The following is a 21496-nucleotide window of genomic DNA, read 5'->3' on the forward strand; positions in this document are numbered from 1 at the left end:
AGGGAAATCTCAGCAATAAAGACATCAAATATAGGCAAAGTCTTGAGAAATTTGTTTTTGTGAGTAAAAAATTTACAATGCAACAAAAAGAAATTAACATTATCAATAGCATAGTCACTCTCAGAAAAATCAAAGAATATATCTTTCAATGAAAAGTTTAAATCACATTTGATAAAAGGAGAACGATAACAACCCAAGCTCTCCCAAAGAGACTTAATCAGATTGCAGTGGTAGAATAAATGAAGCAAAGTTTCTTCCTCAACCTTACAAAATACACACAGGTCAGAGATGTCAACAAAAGAGGCAATTTGTGAGTTGGTTGGGTAAACATTATGAAGAATCTTAAAGTGAACCTCTCTAATTTTATTGGACATACAATGTTTCTCTGGGAGTAACCACGCCCTCTTCCAGTAAATACTGTCAAAAAAAAATATTCCTGAAAAATTTACATCGAGGAGATCTGTAAACTGTGTAATGTGACAATAGCTTTATAAGTTTACCATTACATATTTATCAATAAAGTTTACTCCATCCAATAAAAGTTTGCGCATAATTGTTTTTCTCCCATTAAAGAAAAGGTGTGTTTTAAATAAATGCACATAACTCGGAGCCAAAGTTTTGATGACAGAATTGAAAGTTCTAGCAGGCAGAGGAAAATTATACAAAGTCATAAATTCTTCATATTCCAGTATACTGCCATCATTTTTTAAATAAATCCAAAACAAAAGTAACACCTTTATCATACCACTTATCAATAAAAAATGATTTGTTTCGGATTAAAATGTTCAAATTATTCCACAGAATTTCTTTATGGGGAGAAAAATTGTGCACATAACACAATTTCCAAGCAATTAAAGCCTGTTGATGAAATTTGGAGAGAGAAATTGGTCATTTAGAAGGGGTGAAATTACATTTTAAAAGAAATTCTAGACCGCCTATAATCTACGAAATATGGCATTGGGGATATAGTACCAAATCGAGCCATTACTGCAAAGAAATTTTTTAACCAACTAATTCTAAAAGAGCTGACTAATTCTTTAAAGTGTAAAACTTCCAGTCCACCCTCAGAACGTCTATTAGACAAAACAGATTTCCTAACTTTGTGAGGTCTGTTCTTCCGAATAAAATTCAATAAGATTTTGTCAATATTATCACAGATTTTGTCACTAACAAATAAAGATAAAGAGGGGTAAACACAACGAGACAAACCCTCTGCTTTAGAAATAAGTAGGCTACTCTCCCATAGATTGACAGATCTCGTTGTAGCCAACAATTAAATATGATTCTTGTTTTCTTTATTTTATGTGATGCCAACATTACTATTTATAATAACTAGAACCAGATAATAACGTCACTAAGGATGCTCGTACAAAATAAAGCAGTGCTGAATTCGGAAACGCAAACTAATATACTGCTCTTACTAGTATGCTAGCATGCTGTTCCGAACCATATTCCGAACTCAGCATACCACACAAACAAATGGGCTCAGGAGGATTCAGGGTCTCACGTGACATTTGTTTGGCGGATTCTCGAGATTCTCTCGTTGTCCGAACAGTTGCGCCCTCTATTGGTTCGCAGTCCGTCCTACAGCAACACCGTGTGCTGGTCTGATAGGGAAGGATGTGGTCCTTTTTCGCACGGGATCCTATCAAAGATTTCAACTATGAAATTTTACCAGAAAACCAAGAAAAGTCAGGCATATGGTCCCTTAGTCGGGGAAAGCGCAAGGTAAAACGACTTGACATATTAATATAAAGCATATAGTGTCGCAGCAGGCCGCTGAATCCTCGGTCTGAAGTTTAGCTACATTCGGCTCAGCATTACGCATGAGCGAATAAAACAACAAAGGCGAAGTAGCAACTCAAAAACACATTTAACTTCTTTGTAAGCGTGATGTTCATGGCTCAATATCCTTTGGGGCATATGGATTAGATGATAAGACTATTAAATACCGAAAAATAGGTTTATTTTGTCACCCTTTTAACAGAGTACGTAAAATTGCTGTGGCCACGTCAACAGAAAACTGCTGTCACATTAAATAGCTGAAATATTATTGTGGTACTAAGCACAACGGTGTGCATTAATTTATTTATGTGATACCTTATTTGTATTGATAATTACACTGCCATCACTCGTATACTGATGTATGATAGCAAAAAAAGCTGCACTGTTAGTGTTTAAGCTGTACACGTGTCCTGAAATGCCATATTAATAACTGTATCTGATCACCATTTACCAGAATTACTGGCATATTATAATGAATGTGTTAGTTTTATTTAGATGCATAAATAACTATTGATCATATTCTGATAAACATTATAATGACAGATCAATCATCAGGACGGCATAAAATATTGTTAATTAAAGGCTGTATTAGTGTCTTGGTTTATTTAAAATCTAGTCAATCAGGACATTCTGGTTGGGCAAATTCTCCTAAATTGCACTGTTCTTCTTTGCAGTATACAGATGAGTTGTAACTTAACCTAACTTGTACCCCCTTTTTATTCCAGACCACTGGTGAGCTGGTGTCAGTCTTTGTGTATGAGGTTTTACAGGGAACGGAGGAGCAGACACTACTTGCCAAAGCGGCTTTCAAACGCACCAAAACTCTCAGACATCCCAACATCTTGTCCTACGTAGATGGGTTGGAGGTAAGGAGCTTTTATGGATGAAATTAAGTTTATCTGTGTGATTGTGAATCATAGGAAGGTTGTTCTCTTCAAACAATGCCTCATCTTTTCTTGTGCTCTCATTTCATCTTGATTATTCAGGTTGAGGTGAGCTTTTTGTGAATGTAACTCCTTATCAGTAAAAAGACTCCTATTATAAGAAATAATCCCTGAATAAAATATTTAGAATCATTTTAGACACTTTATGTTGGTGGGAGATTTTACACAAACTTTTTATGTTCTAGATTTATCCTAATTGTAATTTTGAAAAGGCATTTTTATTACAACTCTTTATTAAAACTTTATTTACCTGTTGGACATCAGACGGAGAAAAGCTTGTACATCGTCACAGAGCCAGTGACCCCTCTGGCTGCACACTTGAAGGTCCAGGCAGAGAAGACTGGTGCGAGTGATTTAGAGGTGTCATGGGGCCTTCATCAAATTGTGGTTAGTTTTGAAGTAAATACACTGGCTAAAAATCTTTCATTTATTAGTTCAGTTGTACAGTTTGCTGTCACTTCTTTCCCATCAGAAAGCGCTGAGCTTCTTGGTGAACGACTGCCATCTCAACCATAATAACTTGGGCATGTGGGCCGTCTTTGTGGACCGTGCTGGTGAATGGAAGCTTGGAGGGTTGGATCATGTGAGCTCTGACCAGGGAGACTCCATCACCTTACCGCCACCTAAAGTGATCAACCCTGACATGGAGAGATATGATCCCCCAGAGAGCCCTGGCAGTGGCGGAGAAAAATGGTAACTTTCAGAAAACTCTTGTTCCCTTTCGAGAACGGTCACTTCGTATTGCGTAGCTAATACGCAGTTGGGGAAACTCCTTTCCTTGAGAAATATTAAAGCCTATATTTTAAAACGCAGTGCAGCTGCACGGCGAACACAGCAGAGCGTCCAGCTCCCCCATTGTCTGTGCTGCGGCACCTGCACATCCTATGGCGAAGCGCCTCTGACGCGCGAACCAATCGGGTGACTTGGCGCCAGAGCACATCAGAGCCCACCAGAATGGACGTGGCTTATGGCTATAAGAAGAGCTATTTTTGCCTATAGAACAGATTTTATTTCCTTCACTGACTTCTGGGCCCTCCATGTGTGGCCCCTCAACGGGTATCCTGGGACCTCCCAGAAAAGATCTTGAATACCATCACTGAGGCTAGAGCACCGTCTACCAGGCGCCTCTATGCTCTGAAGTGGTCAGTATTCACCAGCTGGTGCACAGCTAGGGACCTCGAGCCCCAGTCCACAGAGGTGTCAGTGGTACTCTCTAGGGCTGAACGATTATGGAAAATAATCTAATTGCGATTTTCTTTAACCAATATTGCGATTGCGATTTATTATGCGATTACTTTTTAAGTTCTTTACCTTCTGTATTAGTCGACAAAGACAAGCAATAAATCATTGTACAGTAGGGATGGGAATCTTTAGGCAGCTCGTGATCCGATCTACTTTCTTTCTTATTAATTAATCTTCATAACACTTAAAATATGTATTTAATTACATGTGTAAATATACATATTTAAATAAATATATATATATATATATAAACACATTTAATTAAACCAATTACATGTTAAGAATTTTAAATAGGCTATAAACTAATATAGCTTCAAAATATAAGAGCTAGTAAATAAAGAGGAACAGAAAAAAATATTAAAAGCAATAAACAAAGAGTGGTTTAAGTATTTAAAATTAGGCTGTCTGAACGTTTTCCATTCAAGAGCTGGAGGGATCCCCCACTCCCCTCATCTTAGATACGATAAGCTGCATTCACACTAATGCACATATCTCTTTTGAAATTGTAAATGTGGTTTGTCTTGTTGGGTTAAGATATACATTAATTTTGCGTCATAAAAGCATTTTGAGATGCAAGTACATTTAACCAATGAGTCGCTCAAAGCCGCATGCACGAGCGCTCTTCACCAAGCGTGCGTAAGTATTTTAAAATGAAAGCAGCTTTCTCAGTGATTTTTAGATTTTTTATATATAAGCCAACTGCATTCCAAAAGACATAAATAATGCCTTTGTGGAGCATTTGTAAGGAAAATTCCAGCAGCCAAGACCGTGCACTGCAAGAGTAACATTAAAGCGCAAAACCTGTGCAATGAAGCCCGCGACTATCCTTGTAATTCGCTTAAACCCGAAACTTTATGAAAGATTATTTTTCGGAAGGTTCGAGCAGTGTCGTGTGTGTGTGTGTGTGAGAGAGAGAGAGAGAAATTAGAAGCAAGCAGAATACGGTTGTTTCTAAAGCACGCACAGCGTCATCACGCATCTGTGTTTAAAAACTAAGCTCAGACTCGATTCTGAAATTCTCTGAATCGATCCAGAATTGTTGGAGAGAGAATAAATAACACAATATCACATACATTAAAAATAAATTGTTCTTTCCTGGATGCCAGACCTATGCGTAGCGTGTCAAGTTGATGCTTGATATGCAGACTGCTTTTCTCTCGCGTGTCACGTGACCAGTGTAATCGCAGCTTTTGCGGTTACAAAATCGTGTTTCATCATATCGCGATATTATCGCAAATGCAATTAATCGTTCAGCCCTAGTACTCTCCTTCCTACAAGAGCTTCTGGATCTGCGTCGCTCCCCATCCACGCTCAAAGTGTATGTGGCAGCCATAGCAGCTTACCGTGCTCCTGTAGCTGGACAGTCACTGGGGACCTCGTCGTTCGTTTCCTCAAAGGAGCCAGGAGGATGAATCCCCCCAGGCCCCCTTCTATACCGGCTTGGGACCTCTCCACGGTCCTTGGGGCCCTGAAGGGTCCCCCGTTTGAGCCACTGCAGTCGGCTGATCTTAAACCACTTTCGCTGAAAACTGCTCTGCTGCTGGCTCTGGCATCAGTCAAGCGAGTTGGAGATTTTCAGGCGCTCTCTGTGAGCCCTTCCTGCTTGGAATTTGTGGTTGGTGACTCCAGGGTCGAATTCAAGCCAAGGCATGGTTACGTACCCAAGGTGCTCTCAACTCCATTCAGAGCGCAGGTTATTACATTCAGCACTTCCACCCTTGGAGAACGAGGGGTAGGCTAATTTGCTCTGTCCTATCAGAGCTCTAAAATCTACCCGGAGCGTTCCGCTCCGTTTAGGCAGTCAGAACAGCTCTTTGTATGCTTCGGGTTACCGATCACAAAGCAGAGACTGTCCAGATAGATAGTGGACGCCATCTCTCTGGCATACGCCTCGTTGGGCCAGGTTTGTCCCATAGGCGCTAGAGTCCACTCTACAAGAGGGATGGCCTCTTTGTGGGCCTGGTCCAGTGGTGTGCCAATTCAAGACATATGTGCGGTTGCCGGCTGGTCCTCGCAGTCCACATTTGTCAGGTTCAACAACATGGTTGAGTCCTCTCAATATGATCATTAACCTGACGATGTCCGGTCTTATCAGTCTAACATGATTACTGTCCATAAGCACAAGTTGTCCTAGGATTGTGTTATAAGAACGAGCCTGGTTCAGGCGCTCCAGCCCCTCTTATCATGAGACCCGACTTGGGTCCGGGCCCTGTTGGACTTGGGCCCTGTTCTTGTGAGGGTTTATTATGGCTGTTTCTGTGAGCCTCAGGATGCTTCCTTAGGCTCCAGTTGGATTAGAGCCAGTTGCTAATAGTGCGGCATGTTACATTGCGTCCCCACTGTGTATTAGCTACACAATACGATGTGACCGTTCTTGAAAGGGAACATACTCGGTTACTAGCGTAAATTCGGTTCCCTGAGAGTATTGCGTAGCCTGCCGCACTATTGCAATCTGTCAGTGTTTGTCGCTTCAGTCGATTTAACCTGTTCTATAGGTGAAAATAGGGGCTTCTTATAGCCATAAGCCACGCCCATTCTGGCTGGCTATGACATGCTCTGGCGCCAAGTCACCTGATTGGTTCCCACACCAGAGGCTCTTCGCCATAGGATGTGCAGGTGCCGCAACACAGCCTAGGGGCGAGCTGGACGCTCTGCTGTGTTCGCTGTGCATCTGCACTGCGTTTTAAAATATAGGCTTCAATATTTCTTGAGGAAAGGAGTTCCCCCACTGCGTATAAGCTACGCAATACTCGTTCCCTACTCTCAGGGAACCGAGGTTACGCAAGTAACAGAGTACGCTTTCCAGTTCTCTTTATTCATTTTCAGCCCAACTATTCCCTGTAGGCTTTTTACATTATCTAAATGCAGAAAATTTTCTGACTTGAATTCAAAGACTTAATATACACAAGGACAGTGCTCTCATATTATTTGAATGGGAGAAAGTGCAGCACGCGATGTGAGACACGTGCTTATGACTGCACATGCATTGGCTGGTCCAGCCTGAATTATTATTTTTTCTTTCATGATTCGAGCTTTTAGAAACTAAATGTATGAGGCAGTAGTTGTCAGGTTTCATTGGTGAATGTGAGTCCTGTTCATTGTACTTAAAAACAGGCACCATTTTGCACAAGTTGTCAAGAGTACAAATGGAAATTGATCGCATTTAATTGATGTGTATATAAAATGTGCATTCTGGTATTTGTTTTGAGCTGCCACATTTATCATATTCACATTGTTGCACATGGGGATTCGAGAACACATTTTACTTCCCCTTTGTAATGAGTTTAATTTTGGCGACCAATAGAGTGTTAACAATTCAGTGTTTAATTTTTCAATTTTTTTTAAACGGATCTTCTAGTAAAAAAGACTCAAATTCACTCAGTATCACTTGATGTATTCTACCATTCTACCACTACCACATTTACAATTGAGTACAATTAATTGTGTTCAGTTGTGTTTTAGGCACTGAAACAGTACTTTATAATTGATCTTTTTTTTAATGTTTGAATAATGAAGATTTCTGTGCCACCCTAGACTGGTACTGGACCACTGGAACTAAAATGTTCAGGAAAAAATGCATTTGTAATCAGCCATAGCTCATTGTTGTGCATTTCTTTATGATCTCAGGACAGGGGATGTGTGGCGTCTCGGTTGTCTCATTTGGGAAGTATTTAATGGAACTTTACCTCTTGCCTCCTCGTTACGATCTCTGGGCAAGGTACCAGATCAATTTTGATTAGTGTTAACTGCAATAATAGCTTTGTTTAGTAGTTTTTATTATGACAAACAGATTAAAAGCTATGTATCCTCAAGAGTATTTTAAACCACCTTGTTTACCTCTCACAGATTCCAAAGCAGTTAGTGCCGCATTACTGTGAGTTAGTGGGTGCAAACCCAAAGATTCGTCCCAACCCTGCTCGGTTCCTACTGAACTGTAGATCTCCTGGAGGCTTTATGAACAACAGCTTTGTGGAGAGCTGTCTGTTTCTGGAAGAGATACAGGTATTTAAATCTGTTGTGTGTTCAGCTTATGCTGTGAGCCTGTATTGTGTTGCATTGCACTGTCGTTCAAAAGTTTTGGGTTGGTAAGATTTTTTTATGTTTTTGAAAGAAGTGTCCTGTGCTCACCAAAGCTGAAAATTAGGGCTGCACAATTAATCGAATTTCTAATCGCGATTACGATTACGGATGCCACGATTAAGTAATCGTTCAAAGCCGCGATTACAAAAGAAAATCTAAAATGTGTTTAGAGCATAATTATGTTATGAGAGGCGAATCGCGACTACTTCAGAAAACCCAGCACAATATGACATACCAGGCAGTGACGTAAGTGTACGCTGAAATTAAAAGACTTTCACCTCAGAAAAACGGACTTTACTGTCCTGTCCCGTTATAATGTGCTCATAGCGCGCACTCTTCAATTGCACGCGCAAATGCGGTGGCGCGCGCTGTGTATTGTTTCACTGTATAAAGTGCAAAACAAACTACGAGCATTCAACGTCGTTACAATGTAAATTAGTAAGTCACGAAATAAAAGTAAAATACCAATAAATCACGTGTTAGCTAAGAAGGATTTGCATACAGGTATGATTTTCATTCAGGAGCTGTTCCATTAACAGTTCTTGTTAGTATTGTGTATTCACCATGGTAACTGTCGTTTCCATAACACCAAAATGGCACTTTTTTTCACTTTGTGTTATTTTTTATATTTTTAAATGACTGTGGTGGCTCATATCAACATTGTATTAACAAAAACTAGTTTGGGCCTGCTATTGCTTTAGCATAATCCTAATGTTTATCTATTAGTAGGCTTTACTATTAGTCATTCTTACAATTTATGTGTATGTTAAGTAAAGGGGGACAGTACTGTGTGTGTGTGTGTTAACAATTTTTGTTTAAACGTATTATAATACGCCTATATATATTCAATGGTAATTGTGATAATCGTAATTAATAATCGCAATTACAGTTTCAAGGGAATAATCGGCAATTATGATTTTTGTGATAATCGTGCAGCTCTACTGAAAATACATTAGTATTGTTAAATGTTATCACATTTAAAAATAAGTGTTTTCTATTTTTATTATATTATGAAATGTAATTTATTTCTGTGATGGCAAAGCTGAATTTTCAGCATCATTAATTCCTTCAGAAATCATTCTAATATGCTTATTTCGTGCATGAGAAATGTTTATTATAATTATTATTATTATTATCATAAATGTTGAAATTGGTTGTACTGCTTCAAATTTTTGTGGAAACTGATACATTTTTAAGATTCTTTGATGAATATAAAGTTCAAAAGAACAGCATTTATTTGAAATCAAAATCTTTTGCAACATTATAAATGTTTACTGATACTTTTGATCAATTTAATGTATTCTTGGTGAATAAACAATTTAATTTCTTTAAGAAAATCTTACTGACCCCAGACTGTTTTTGGTGATCTTTTACTCTTTGTATTGCATGTTACAAGTGTAAAGGTTTTATTGTAAAGGTTGCAAATGATGTATTAAATGATCAGACTACGTTGCTGTTTTTCTGTGTATTGCTTTGCATTGTTTTATGTATTTTCAATAATACTTTAAAATTGGTAATATATATTTAGGTCAGATAAGTCACATAAATGCTTGTTTGTTTGTTTGTGTGTGTGTGTGTGTGTGTGTGTGTGTGTGTGTGTGTTCATGTAGATTAAAGAACCTGCAGAGAAGCAGCAATTTTTCCAGGACCTGAGTGAGAATCTTGATTCTTTCCCTGAAGATTTCTGTAAACATAAAGTGCTGCCTCAACTCCTTACAGCCTTTGAGTTTGGCAATGCTGGCGCTGTCGTTCTTACACCACTATTTAAGGTGATAGACATTTTTGGTATTGCATTGACTCTTACCCATGTTGTACATTGTAAAGAGAAGGTTGGAATCCGAGGCGATATGTTCATTTAATACCATTATAGCAATATTTTGTTTGTGGTAGGTAGGAAAGTATTTGTCAGCTGAGGAGTACCAGCAGAAAATCATCCCAGTCATAGTGAAGATGTTCTCTTCTACTGACCGTGCCATGAGGATACGATTGCTACAGCAGGTATACACGACTTCAATGCTTTTTGTAGATTTTATAAGAGTTTCTACATTACAGTTTAGTCATCCCAAGTCTCTGACTCTTTCATACACACTTTCACAATTCTAAATACATTTTTTGTGTGTCTTTTTTGTCTCTCTTTTTATCAGATGGAGCAGTTTATTCAGTATTTGAATGAAGCAGCAGTTAACTCTCAGATTTTTCCACACGTGGTTCATGGTTTCACAGACACAAACCCTGCCATTCGAGAGCAGACTGTAAAGGTATTTGTATGCTCTGTCTTCTCTCCAGTGTTTTGACACTCAGTCAGTGTAATTGATAGTGGCATACATTTACATTTATGCATTCAAATGGATCTATCTAAAGCAACTTACTTTTCATTCAAGCTCATGCTTTCCCTGGGAATTGAACGCATGTCTTTGGCATTACTAGTGCCATGCTTATTAGACTTTAATATATTTTTGAATAACTTTTCTTTTAATTTCTCTCGTTCCTATAGTCCATGCTTCTGTTGGCCCCTAAACTGAACGAGACCAATTTAAATCAAGAGTTGATGCGTCACTTTGCTCGACTGCAAGCCCGGGACGATCAGGGCCCCATCCGCTGCAACACCACTGTTTGCCTGGGAAAAATTGCTCCCTACCTCAATTCTGGGGTAGCTTCAACTAACAACCCATAATCTTCTATTTGTTAAGGCATATTTTTTCTCTAAATGATAATCTTGCGTTGTTTTTCCTTTGTGTTTTTTTTTCTCAGATGCGCCAGCGTGTATTAATCTCTGCATTCTCACGGGCAACTAAAGATCCGTTTCCTGCCTCCCGTGCAGCAGGCGTGCTAGGATTCGCTGCCACCCATCAGTACTATAGTGTGGCTGAAAGCTCCAATCGTATCTTGCCCACACTGTGCACACTGACTGTGGATCCAGACAAAAACGTCAGAGATCAGGTAAAGAAAAATGCAAGGCAGGAGTTGAGGTACACAATGACACATTATCTGTTTCTGTGTTTTGGGTGTTTAATCATTTTTGAAAATTACAATTTATAAAGTGTTTTTTGTCCTGTAGGCATTCAAAGCCATAAAAAGTTTCCTCAGTAAGCTGGAGACGGTTTCTGAAGACCCTTCTAAAATAACTGAAATAGGTATAGCATGTGTTGTCCCTTATCTTAAAGCGATTGTTCACTAAAATGCAAATTTTCAGTTATCTCAAATTACGTAATGTTAATCTAATTGAATGGTTCAATTGCAGAGAAGGATGTGACTGCGTCAGCGCAGACAGGAGGGTCAGCTGCTACATGGGCAGGATGGGCAGTAACAGGTGTCTCATCTCTCACCTCCAAACTCATCCGAAATGCTCCGGCTGGTTCGGAAGCACCGTCTGCTGAAAACAGCACCTCATCTCTACCTACTACTGGACCAGTAACCACAAACAATGAAAACAAAGGTGTGCAACAAGAAAAAAAAGCTTTAGGGGCTTTCGCACCGGATAGTTCTAGGAACTTAGTTCTTGGAACTAACCACCAGGGTTGTTCTCCGAGGACTAATGGTTCCCCTAGGAATGTTTTCCTGATTGCATTCGCACCGCCAGTAGGAACTAGTTGGAACTCTGAAATATCGTAAGCCGTGCTTGTAGTTGTGACTTTTATTTTGACGGCACGGCAGACCTTTATTTTGATGGCGCTGAGAACGCCAGAGCCTAAGCACACAGTGCTCACATTTTCCGTGTTCAATTAGTTTATGATCTGTCTAAAAGTCCTGTCTAATACGTAATTAGATGGAACTGTTATGTATAGAAAGTAGACAGTAATGAAAAGTTATTAGCGTATGCTGTGTGGTTGATGTCCAGTGTTGCCAGCTGAGCGGAAATGCATAATCATGTTTGGCTTGATCCCCTAAAAGTTGCTTTGGATTTCGCCCTCAGCGCAAAGGTTAAGAGGTCCATCTATCACTTTTTTCCATGTTCGTTGAGTTAGTTTCTGAAGTAAATATATAGGCTATAATCGGTGTGTTAACACAGCCTTTTTAAAAATGGCGGGTGCTGGTGTTTGTGTGCGCTCGACCAATCAGTGCAAACTAATGTTATGGATAGTTCCTTTAGTGCTGGTTTAGACCCTACTCTCAAGTAGGAACTAAATTAGTTCCTCCAAATAAAGTTCCTAGGATTAAAATTGTTCCTAGTTCCTGTGGTGCGAACGCACCAAAAAACAGGAACATTAGCCAATAGTTCTAGGAACTATGAAAAGGTTCCATATGGGCGAAAGTCCCTTTTGTCTCATTTCAGAGACTGTGGCCTCTGAAGGTCACATTTGTCATCAAGTCATCAAATATAGTGACCTAAAATAAAGAATAGATAAAGAAAGTGGAATCAAGATTATAAAGGAAGTAAATATTGAATAGGAAGAAAGTGAGTTATATAACCAGTTACCAGAAAACGTTTTAACAAATTTACTTTTACCAAAAAAAAAATCATTCTGAGATTTTAAAATAAGGTTTGCATATTTATGTATGCAAAAAGCACTATGATTTGCATTTTTACAAATTAAATTTTTTCTCTTTATGCAGAGATATTGAAGTGTGATTTGCAATATTCAGTAATTACTTTTTCAATAAGAGATTTTAAAGTGCAATTTCAGATTTTTTTTTTTTTACAGGTATTGTATAACCCAGTTTTCAGCCTACCAAAAAGCTTTATTCTGCAATCAATTTTTTTTTACAAATCAGCCAAATATTCATTTAAAAAAGGTTTGAGCAGAAATAAACATTGAAATGAGATGTGCTGAATTATCATCTCATCAACTTCCTCTTTTCCTTTTAGGCCCAGAAAAGAGAGCACAGACTTCAAGTGCATGTAGGATCCAATCAGAGACATCGAATGAGGAAACAGTGGAGCCAGTTGGAGATCGGTGGGATGATGAAGATTGGGGAAGCCTTGAGGTGACTGATGGTTATACAAATTATGCAAAGTATTGTGTTTTTTCAGTACTTGACCTTTTATACTATAAAAAGTTCAAAAATTGAATTACCAAGCTTTCGGTCAACAGACCATCCTCAGGGCATACAGACAATAAATGTCACATTCCATTTCACTGTGTTCAAACACATAAGGACAATTAACAGTGATTGCAAACACCTGCAGAAGCCAGGTAGGACCAGTTGTAGTCCAATGGTGGGAGTTGTAGTTTTTTAAGTGATTAATACATTAACTCCACATAGTGAAAAACACCACAAGAAACAATTATAAATACACATATACAAAATGTATACAAAAATACAGACGCATACATATATACACATTCATACATGCTTGCTGTATAAGTATCAGTGAGCATAAAAGCTCTATTAGACGTGCTGACCCTAACTACCCTGTGGCCTGTCACTTTCGAGAGTGTGCTCATTCAGGCCCTGTCCACACGGAGACGCGTTTAGCTGTATACTCACACATTTTTTATCGGGTCGGCATTTCGTCGAGACGGATCCGGCGTTTAAAGAGACTGAAACCGCTATTTTTTGAAACCGGGTCCCAGGGTGGATAAATCTGAAAACGACACCCATGCGTCTTCGTGTGTACGGCCAATCCGTATATTTTGTGAAACGATGATGTCATCACCCCACGTGTCAACTAGTCAGACACACTAAATCAGTAGGCTAACAGCAACATCAACTGCACTACTTGCTTGAGTTCATGCTTCAGAAGCTACTGAGCCTCTTTTATGTCTTTATTTATTGTTTAGGCCTACTTTAATGTATTTTTATTTTATTTCTTTATTTTACTTCTTTATTTGTTTATATTTCTTTCTTATGCTATGATGCTTGTATTTTGTCTGATTAAGACATTTCGTATTTTGTAGGGATGGGAATTTTAAGCAAAAATAATATTCGACGATCGCTGGGAATTATTTGATTATTATTAAAAAAACGCACCTCTGCCCCTCATGCTCACCGGTAACACGCCGTTCGCTCCGACAATAAATTTCTCTATAGGCCTACATGTTGTAGCCATTAAAGAAAAGTTAGTTTCATATTTATGTTTAAATATGTTATTTTTTCCATTTCATATGTTGATTATATGAAAAGTGAACAGCCTGAGTAGCCTAATCATAAGATGCGTAATATCGAGGCACATCATTTTGACCACTTCATTAAGTTTTGTTTTATATAAAGCCTGTCTTTAAAGTGAATTTCGTCTTGTATAAATTGTATCTTAATTTTAATCAATGTTTCATCAACCAATTGCCTGGATTTAATAAATAAGAAGCAAATATAGCAGACAATAGCCATCAGGACACGGAGGCGCCGACGCGATATAACTTGCATCCCACGTGAACTGGAGCTTGTCTCATAAATGAACAGAAACTCAGAAATATATCTAAGCTTGAAATGTCTACTTTTAAACAAAACAATTCAAAACGAAAAGAAACAGACAACTCTCTTATAATCCGTATGAAGTGTGCATTTATCTCTATAAGCACCTTCACCTACTGCGAAGGTGGCGAGTCAGCATCGTCACAGAAAACACTAGTTTATTAATAAATAATTAAATGTATCCTTGCAATATTTGACACATTCATAATAATTAGGCTATTTGCCGGTTCTTTGTGGCAAGGTTTATGCGTCTGCTAACTAATCGAATATCGTGACTCATTCCTATTTTGTACCAGGCCATTTATGGTTTTTCATATTGTTCAATAAAGTTCTTGGTTAAATAGAAAGAAAAAAGAAGCTACGGTTCCTAATATTATTGTATGCGCGCAAGGTTTATGCGCAAGTCTTCTTCCCTGTTTTTAGTGTATCTGTATCAGAAATACAGCGCCTCATACTGGTCTGGCATGTATACTACATCGGTTTCAGTCGGTTTCAGCAGTTTCGTGTGTACGCAGATATTTCTTGAGACAGCGCCGTGTTTACGGATTTTTTTTTTAGAACGACGAAAAGAAATATCGGATAGGGAAAGCTCTGGCTTCGTGTGGACGTGGCCTCAGTTTCTTCTCTTCGTTTTCAGGGAATTGAGCAGATTAAATTACCTAGAGGTGGCAATATTGATAAAGTGCTATGCCAAAGAGAACTTTACTGGATTCATACTTTGGACGCCTTACATCCTAAAGGTTTAAATGTGGACTTTGACATGAGTGTCATGCTGTAGTCACAGCTGTACTGTTTTTTATAAGGCTTGAATACTGCAGTTTATGAAGGTTTTACTGATGTTTTTGCTGTCTCCATGTACTTATACAGCAAGCATGTATGAATGTGTATATATGTATGCGTCTGCATTTTTGTATAATTTTGTATATGTGTATTTATGTTTGTTTCTTGTGGTGTTTTTCACTATGTGGAGTTAATGTATTAATCACTTAAAAAACTACAACTCCCACCATTGGACTACAACTGGTCCTACCTGGCTTCTGCAGGTGTTTGCAATCACTGTTAATTGTCCTGATGTGTTTGAACACAGTTAAATGGAATGTGACATTTATTGTCTGTATGCCCTGAGGATGGTCTGTTGACCGAAAGCTTGGTAATTAAATTTTCTTTAAGAATTCAAGTGTGTGGACAGTTTATTTATTTTTTGAGTTTTCTAGTCTTGCCTGTCTGGCATCTTGTTCATCGTGAGTGCGGTGTTAGCATACAAAGTTAGCATACACATGAATACTGAGAAATTTGAATAATTCCTTGTTTGTGTGCCTACAGGATCCTGAGAAAGTACAAACAGATCCAGACGATTTGCATTCTGATTGGTCCTCAACACAGAAGAAACGCAGTGTAGGTGATTTTGCATGCATATCTATTTACTGACATTGAAAAACATAATGTGTATATATATATGTGTGTGTGTGCATTGCAATATAGTGCTGACAATTGACATTAAAAAATACTATTTATTCAAATTTCACTTCACAAATAAAGAAATTATTTATTTTAAGTTATTTATTATCTTTTATACACTTGTTCTCTTTCCATAGGTGGGTCGGAAGTCCACCGAGGCAGTGAAGAAGCAGAGTTCTGATTGGAGCTCAGGCTGGGATGCCGACGACAGCTGGTCTAATGAGAAGGATGCAGATGGTCAGGGTCAAAGTTCACCTGCTGATGAGGGCTGGGGTAACGATTGGGATGATGAAGGTGGTCTAGCTGAGAGTTTCACCCCAACACATCAAAAGAAATCCTCAACTGGGGCTCCAAAGAGTGCCAGCATAAGCTCTGCGCAAGAAGGGGTACGATTGGCCAGCGATTATAACTGGGATGGAGCAGAAGGAAAGTCAACTACATCCGATCTGTTCTCCAGTGTGTCACAACGAAGTACTGTGGTAAGGCTCGGGTGGAGGAGATATAGGTCATATTTTCATTAATTGTGAATTGCAATTCTTGATTATAGTTCCAGCCCAGTTTTATCCCTGCAGGTCACTGAAATAAGATATGTGTTTTTGGTCCACAGAAGTCTGATGGCTGGGACGCAGACAGTGCAGGAGACTGGGGAACAGAAGAAAACTGGGAGTCACTGGATGGAGATCAGGGTCAGAGTCATTTAGTTTCTCCAGGTTACACATTGAATTAGTGTTGTCAAAAGACTCGGTACTTCGGTACCAAGTTGGTACTAAAATAATTAAACTGTTACGGTATGGATATGTAAAAAAAAAAAAAAATTGGGCGTTGGTCAAGAGCTGTCGGAGTGAAAAGGAGAGGATATGAGGACATAACATGCTGATGTGCGTACAGATTTTTCCTTCCTTTCCAAGTATCAACAAGTACGTATTTGCGTTCAGCTTGTTCACCTGCTCTATTTCGTACCTCGGTCGCTCTCGCGCTACAGTGGGTATCGTTGTCAGTTGACAAGAACATCGCCGTTAGGCCACCAGTTGGGCTGGGCGATATATCGATATAAAAATATATTGATATATTTTTTAATGTGATATGGAATTAGACTGTATCGCATATATTGACATAGTTCAAATTTGCGCTATGATCCTTGCTCCAAGCAAGCTGCTGACTGCTTTTGTAGAAATATGTATATCGTGCATTCTATCAGTTGCAGTTCTGGCGCCTTCGTCTCAACAGCATTAGTGTACAACACGACAAATACTCACATCAAATATTAACGCAGAGGAATGGGACACATCAGTTCAGTGAGTTCACAAAACTTCATGTCATTCACTGCTGATGCGCTGTTCTAACATGCGCTTTACTGAGCGCAAACACCCGACGCGCACATGCACTAAAAGCCTGTCTAACAGCGCCTGGTTACTGGACTAAGTTATCTTTCGAGTCTTATTTCGCTAATACTCTCAAATACACACAAGGTTTACATAAGGAAAGTTGGTTATGTCTAAACTGAAAGCAAACCGAGAAAAATTAGAGAAATCTGCTTGTAAAATGCGTGTATAGACGCGTCGTGTACAGGTCTTAAAGAGACAGTACCCCTAATAGTAAACATGCAGCCGCTTGTCCTTAAAGGGATAGTTCACCCAAACATAGAAATTCTGTCATTATTTATTCACTGTAATGTTTTTCCAAACCTGTATTAATTTATTTTTTGTGCTGAACACAAAAGAAGATATTTTGAAGAATGTGGGTAACTAAACAGTTGCTGGTCCCCATTGACTTCCATAGGGAAACCAATCACATGCCTGATAAGGGGCCGTTCACAAGCAAATTCGCGCAGCAGGTGCGCTCATAATTGAAGCGGCGCGACACGCTCGTTTTTCCAGGCGCGCCTCTGTTCATGGTTGCATAGCAACGACAGATGCCACGGGAGAGCTTGTGGAAAGAAGAGAGCAGTGCGAACTGCGCTCTCCATGATGACGAGGAAGTATCAGCAAAGAATTTAATGATTTCTAGCCCTTGCATGAGCTTAACTACTAGATATATTTATGGAGATAAGAAATAAAAAGCCGCCCTGTACAGCTATGATCAGCTGTTCGGCTGAGCTTTCGATATTGTTACGGAAAGGCCGAAGCTGATTGGATGGTTTTTTGTCACATGACCTGTTGAGATGAGATGTTGAGATGTTTTCATCTCACCGCGGCATTGCCTACATTTGAAATGACAAATTTGCACGCGCAAAAATGCGATATATGAACGGCCTCTAAAGTGGTATCGGGTGTGGTTGTATCGGGGTAGTTTCACCAGTAGGAGTACATGAGCACAGTATCGGATCGACACCCGAGTACTGGTATCGGTATTGGTGCATCCCTATCCCTGACATCTTTTATGTCATTAAAATTAGTCCGTCAGAAAAGCAGTTCTAGGCTTATTCTTGGCCGGATAACCTTTAGCAAGTTTAAAAAGCCCTTTTAAAATTAAATAGAACGCAGTTTTGGATTCATTGACATTACTTAATGTGTTGTCTAACATCAACACATTGAGTGAACAATAGATTTTTACAAAATTAATGTTTGTAAATGTTATTTACAACCCCAAATCAGAAAAAGTTGGGATATTTTGTAAAATGCAATAAAATCAAGAATCTGTTATTTGTTCATTCTTTTTAACCTTTTTTAACTGACAAAAGTTCAAAGAAAAGTTTTCCAAAGTTTTCACTGACCAACATAATTGTATTTTGTAAATATGAACAAATTTTGATTTTGATGGCTGCAACACCCCCCAAAAAAGTTGGGACAGAGACATGTTTACCATTGTGTCACTTCACCTTTCCTTTTAATTATACTTTTTAATCATTTGGGAGTTGAGGATACTAATTGTTGGAGTTTTGCTAGTGGAGTATTTGCCCAATCTTGTCTGATACAAGACAGCCGCTCAACAGTCTGTGCTCATCATTGCCTGATTCTCCTTTTCATGGTGAGTCATACATTCTCCATAAGAGACATATCTGGACTGCAGTAAACAGGCAGGCACATCCCTTCTATGGTGCAGAGTGTCTAGAAACCAATCCGTTTTAGCATGTGCAGAATGAGGCCTGGCATTGTCTTGCTTCCCAGGAAAGATGTCATCTTGATGGCAGTTTATGTCTCTGTACAATCCAAATACATGCCTCCATGCCAATGGTAACTTCACAATAATGCAAGTTACTCATACCGTTTGCACTGATGCACCTCAATACCAGCACAGATGTTTGCTTTTGCACCTGTCGCTGGTGAAAGTCTGGTTGGTCCCTTTCGTCTTTGGGACTGAGAACTCGGTGTCCATTTTCTCCCAAAAACAAGCTGAAACATGGACTCATCTGACCACAGCACACATTCCCACTGTCTTCTAGACCATCTGAGATGAGCTCAGGCCCAGAGAACTCGCCGGCATCTCCACATAGAACTGATGTAAAGCTTTCTCCTTGCGTAACAGAGATTCAAGTGGCATTTCTTAATGCAGAGTCAGACTGTGTTCAGTGAAAACGGTTTTCCAAATTACTCCTGAGCACATGTGTGATGTGGCTGTATTTAACAGAGTAGCATGATGGTATCTTGTGCAATGCCATCTGAGGGCTCAAAGGTCACGCACATTCAACAGAGGTCTACTGCCTTACCCAACACAGACTGAGATTTCTCTGGATTCCCTGAATCTTGTAACAATATTATCTATAGAAGATGATGAAAGGCATAAATGCTTTGCAATCTTGCATTGAGAAATGTGATTTTTTTAATTGTTTGACAATTCTCTCATGATATTTGGCACAAAGTGATGAGCCATGACCCATCTTTGCTTAAAAAGACTGAGAAGCACTTTTACACCCAAACACGATACCCTCAACTATTACCAATTCACCTGCTCATTGTGGACTGTTTCAAAGGAGTTGGATAATCTAATTTGGATAATCTTTTCACTTTTATTTGGTCTCTGTCCCAACTTTTTTGGGGTGTGTTGCAGCCATCAAAATCCAAATTTGTTCATATTTACAAAATACAATTATGTTGGTCAGTGAAAACATTGGAAAACGTTTCTTTGTACTTTTGTCAGCTAATAAACGGTTAAATAGAATTAACAAATCACAGATTCTTGATTTTATTGCATTTTACAAAATGTCCCAACTTTTTCTGATTTGGGGTTGTAATACAAACAATTGATTGTTCATGTTTGTTCACTTCATTCATTGAGCATTAAATAATGTTAAGATAAAACTTTTGATTTTAAAAATATATTAGTACATTTTTAAATTAACCCCAAGGAGAATAATTGCTAAAGTATACAACTATTGTTTATTGTTAGGTCATTTTATCTAAGGTTATCTAACAAATGGAATCTTATTGTAAAGTGTTTTTAATACCACAGTTTCCATCTTTGTAACAGTGATATACACTTTTATGTAAATTGAATCTAAATTAAGCTTTGGTAATGAAATTGGTACAGAGAACCGTGTATTTTTACTGGTATTGGTACCGAATACTGAAATTTTGGTACCGTGACAACACTACATTGAATCGTATTTTTAAAATGAGAGGAAATTGAAAGTAAAGCCCAAATAACCCCACTTTTCTCTTGCTCCCTCAGGTTTAAGTAAAGCAGAATTGGCAAAGAAGAAACGAGAAGAAAGGCGGAAGGAGCTGGAGGCCAAACGTGCAGAGCGCAAGGCAGCAAAGGGTCCTCTCAAACTGGGCGCACGCAAACTGGACTGAGAACTGAAGGTACAGCAGAACATTAACTATTTGAAGATGAAAGGACTGCGAGATTTTAAAGAAACATTCCGTGATGTCAGCGAGGAGGAGGAGCCTCACAGCTGTCTGTATGGTGGGAAACTTTGAAGAACTGAAATTCTTACTGAGGAACAGCTGACACCATAAACTATGATTTTCCTTTACTCTCCTCACAGTACTATGATTTTTATATTACACAATATCATAGTTTACTGAGTGTGCATGAACTCACTGCTTTGAGAAGTATTGGGAGTCAAGGGAAATTTGAACAATATAATCCTAGATATCTTTGTATGTGTACACTGATTATACATTAAATATGGGCCAATTTGCCCTGAATGTGGACTTGGAGGACTTTTGAAAATGGATGATGCAAAGAAACTTAAACATGCTGTTAACTTAATCATGATCCTAGATGGAACAATGTCATTACTAGCGCATGTATATACACAGATGAATATTTTCAAAACAAAGAATTCACTGGAAGAATACACTGCAACTCAAGAATGGCATTGTGTTTTTTTCTTTCTTTGCCATACGACAGGGTGAGGTGGATGTTCCTGTTATTTCTGGTTTGTGCCTTTTTCATTCCTAGTTGGCGGTACTTTTTATGTTGTAAAATAAACTAATCAACAGATGATTTTGTTTTTAGTAAATGAGACAGTCTGTGAGATCTGGTGCAATATTTTCATGTACTGTATAAACAACACACATGTAAAATTCAGCTTCATATTTATGATAATAAAGAGGAACAGTCTGTCTTTGGAGATGTGCTGTTCACAATCTTGTTGCTCGGTTGCAGTATTTCACAGAATTTAGTCCAGCAAATAATAACAAAGGTCGAACTGAACTTATGTTGCCTTTAAAAATAACAAAATGGAA

The 21496-nt window shown here is 38.6% G+C and overlaps 1 protein-coding gene across 1 annotated transcript; it reads left to right on the forward strand.

Annotated features, from left to right (window-relative positions):
• Positions 1–1560: 1560 nt before the first annotated feature.
• Positions 1561–21381, forward strand: scyl1 (SCY1-like, kinase-like 1). The gene is made up of 18 exons (XM_077247762.1): positions 1561–1728; positions 2511–2651; positions 2994–3116; positions 3202–3422; positions 7599–7689; positions 7818–7973; positions 9662–9820; positions 9942–10049; positions 10196–10309; positions 10546–10701; positions 10803–10991; positions 11110–11185; positions 11293–11487; positions 12859–12977; positions 15729–15800; positions 16001–16342; positions 16471–16549; positions 20472–21381. Exons 1-18 carry the CDS (start codon positions 1621–1623, stop codon positions 20594–20596), a joined length of 2574 nt encoding a protein of 857 aa, XP_077103877.1. The 5' UTR covers positions 1561–1620; the 3' UTR covers positions 20597–21381.
• The last annotated feature ends 115 nt before the right edge of the window (positions 21382–21496 follow it).

This window comes from Siphateles boraxobius, unplaced genomic scaffold (genome assembly GCF_051911475.1).
Source record: "Siphateles boraxobius isolate OS27281-9 unplaced genomic scaffold, OSU_SipBor_1 3, whole genome shotgun sequence".
Taxonomy (NCBI): domain Eukaryota; kingdom Metazoa; phylum Chordata; class Actinopteri; order Cypriniformes; family Leuciscidae; genus Siphateles; species Siphateles boraxobius.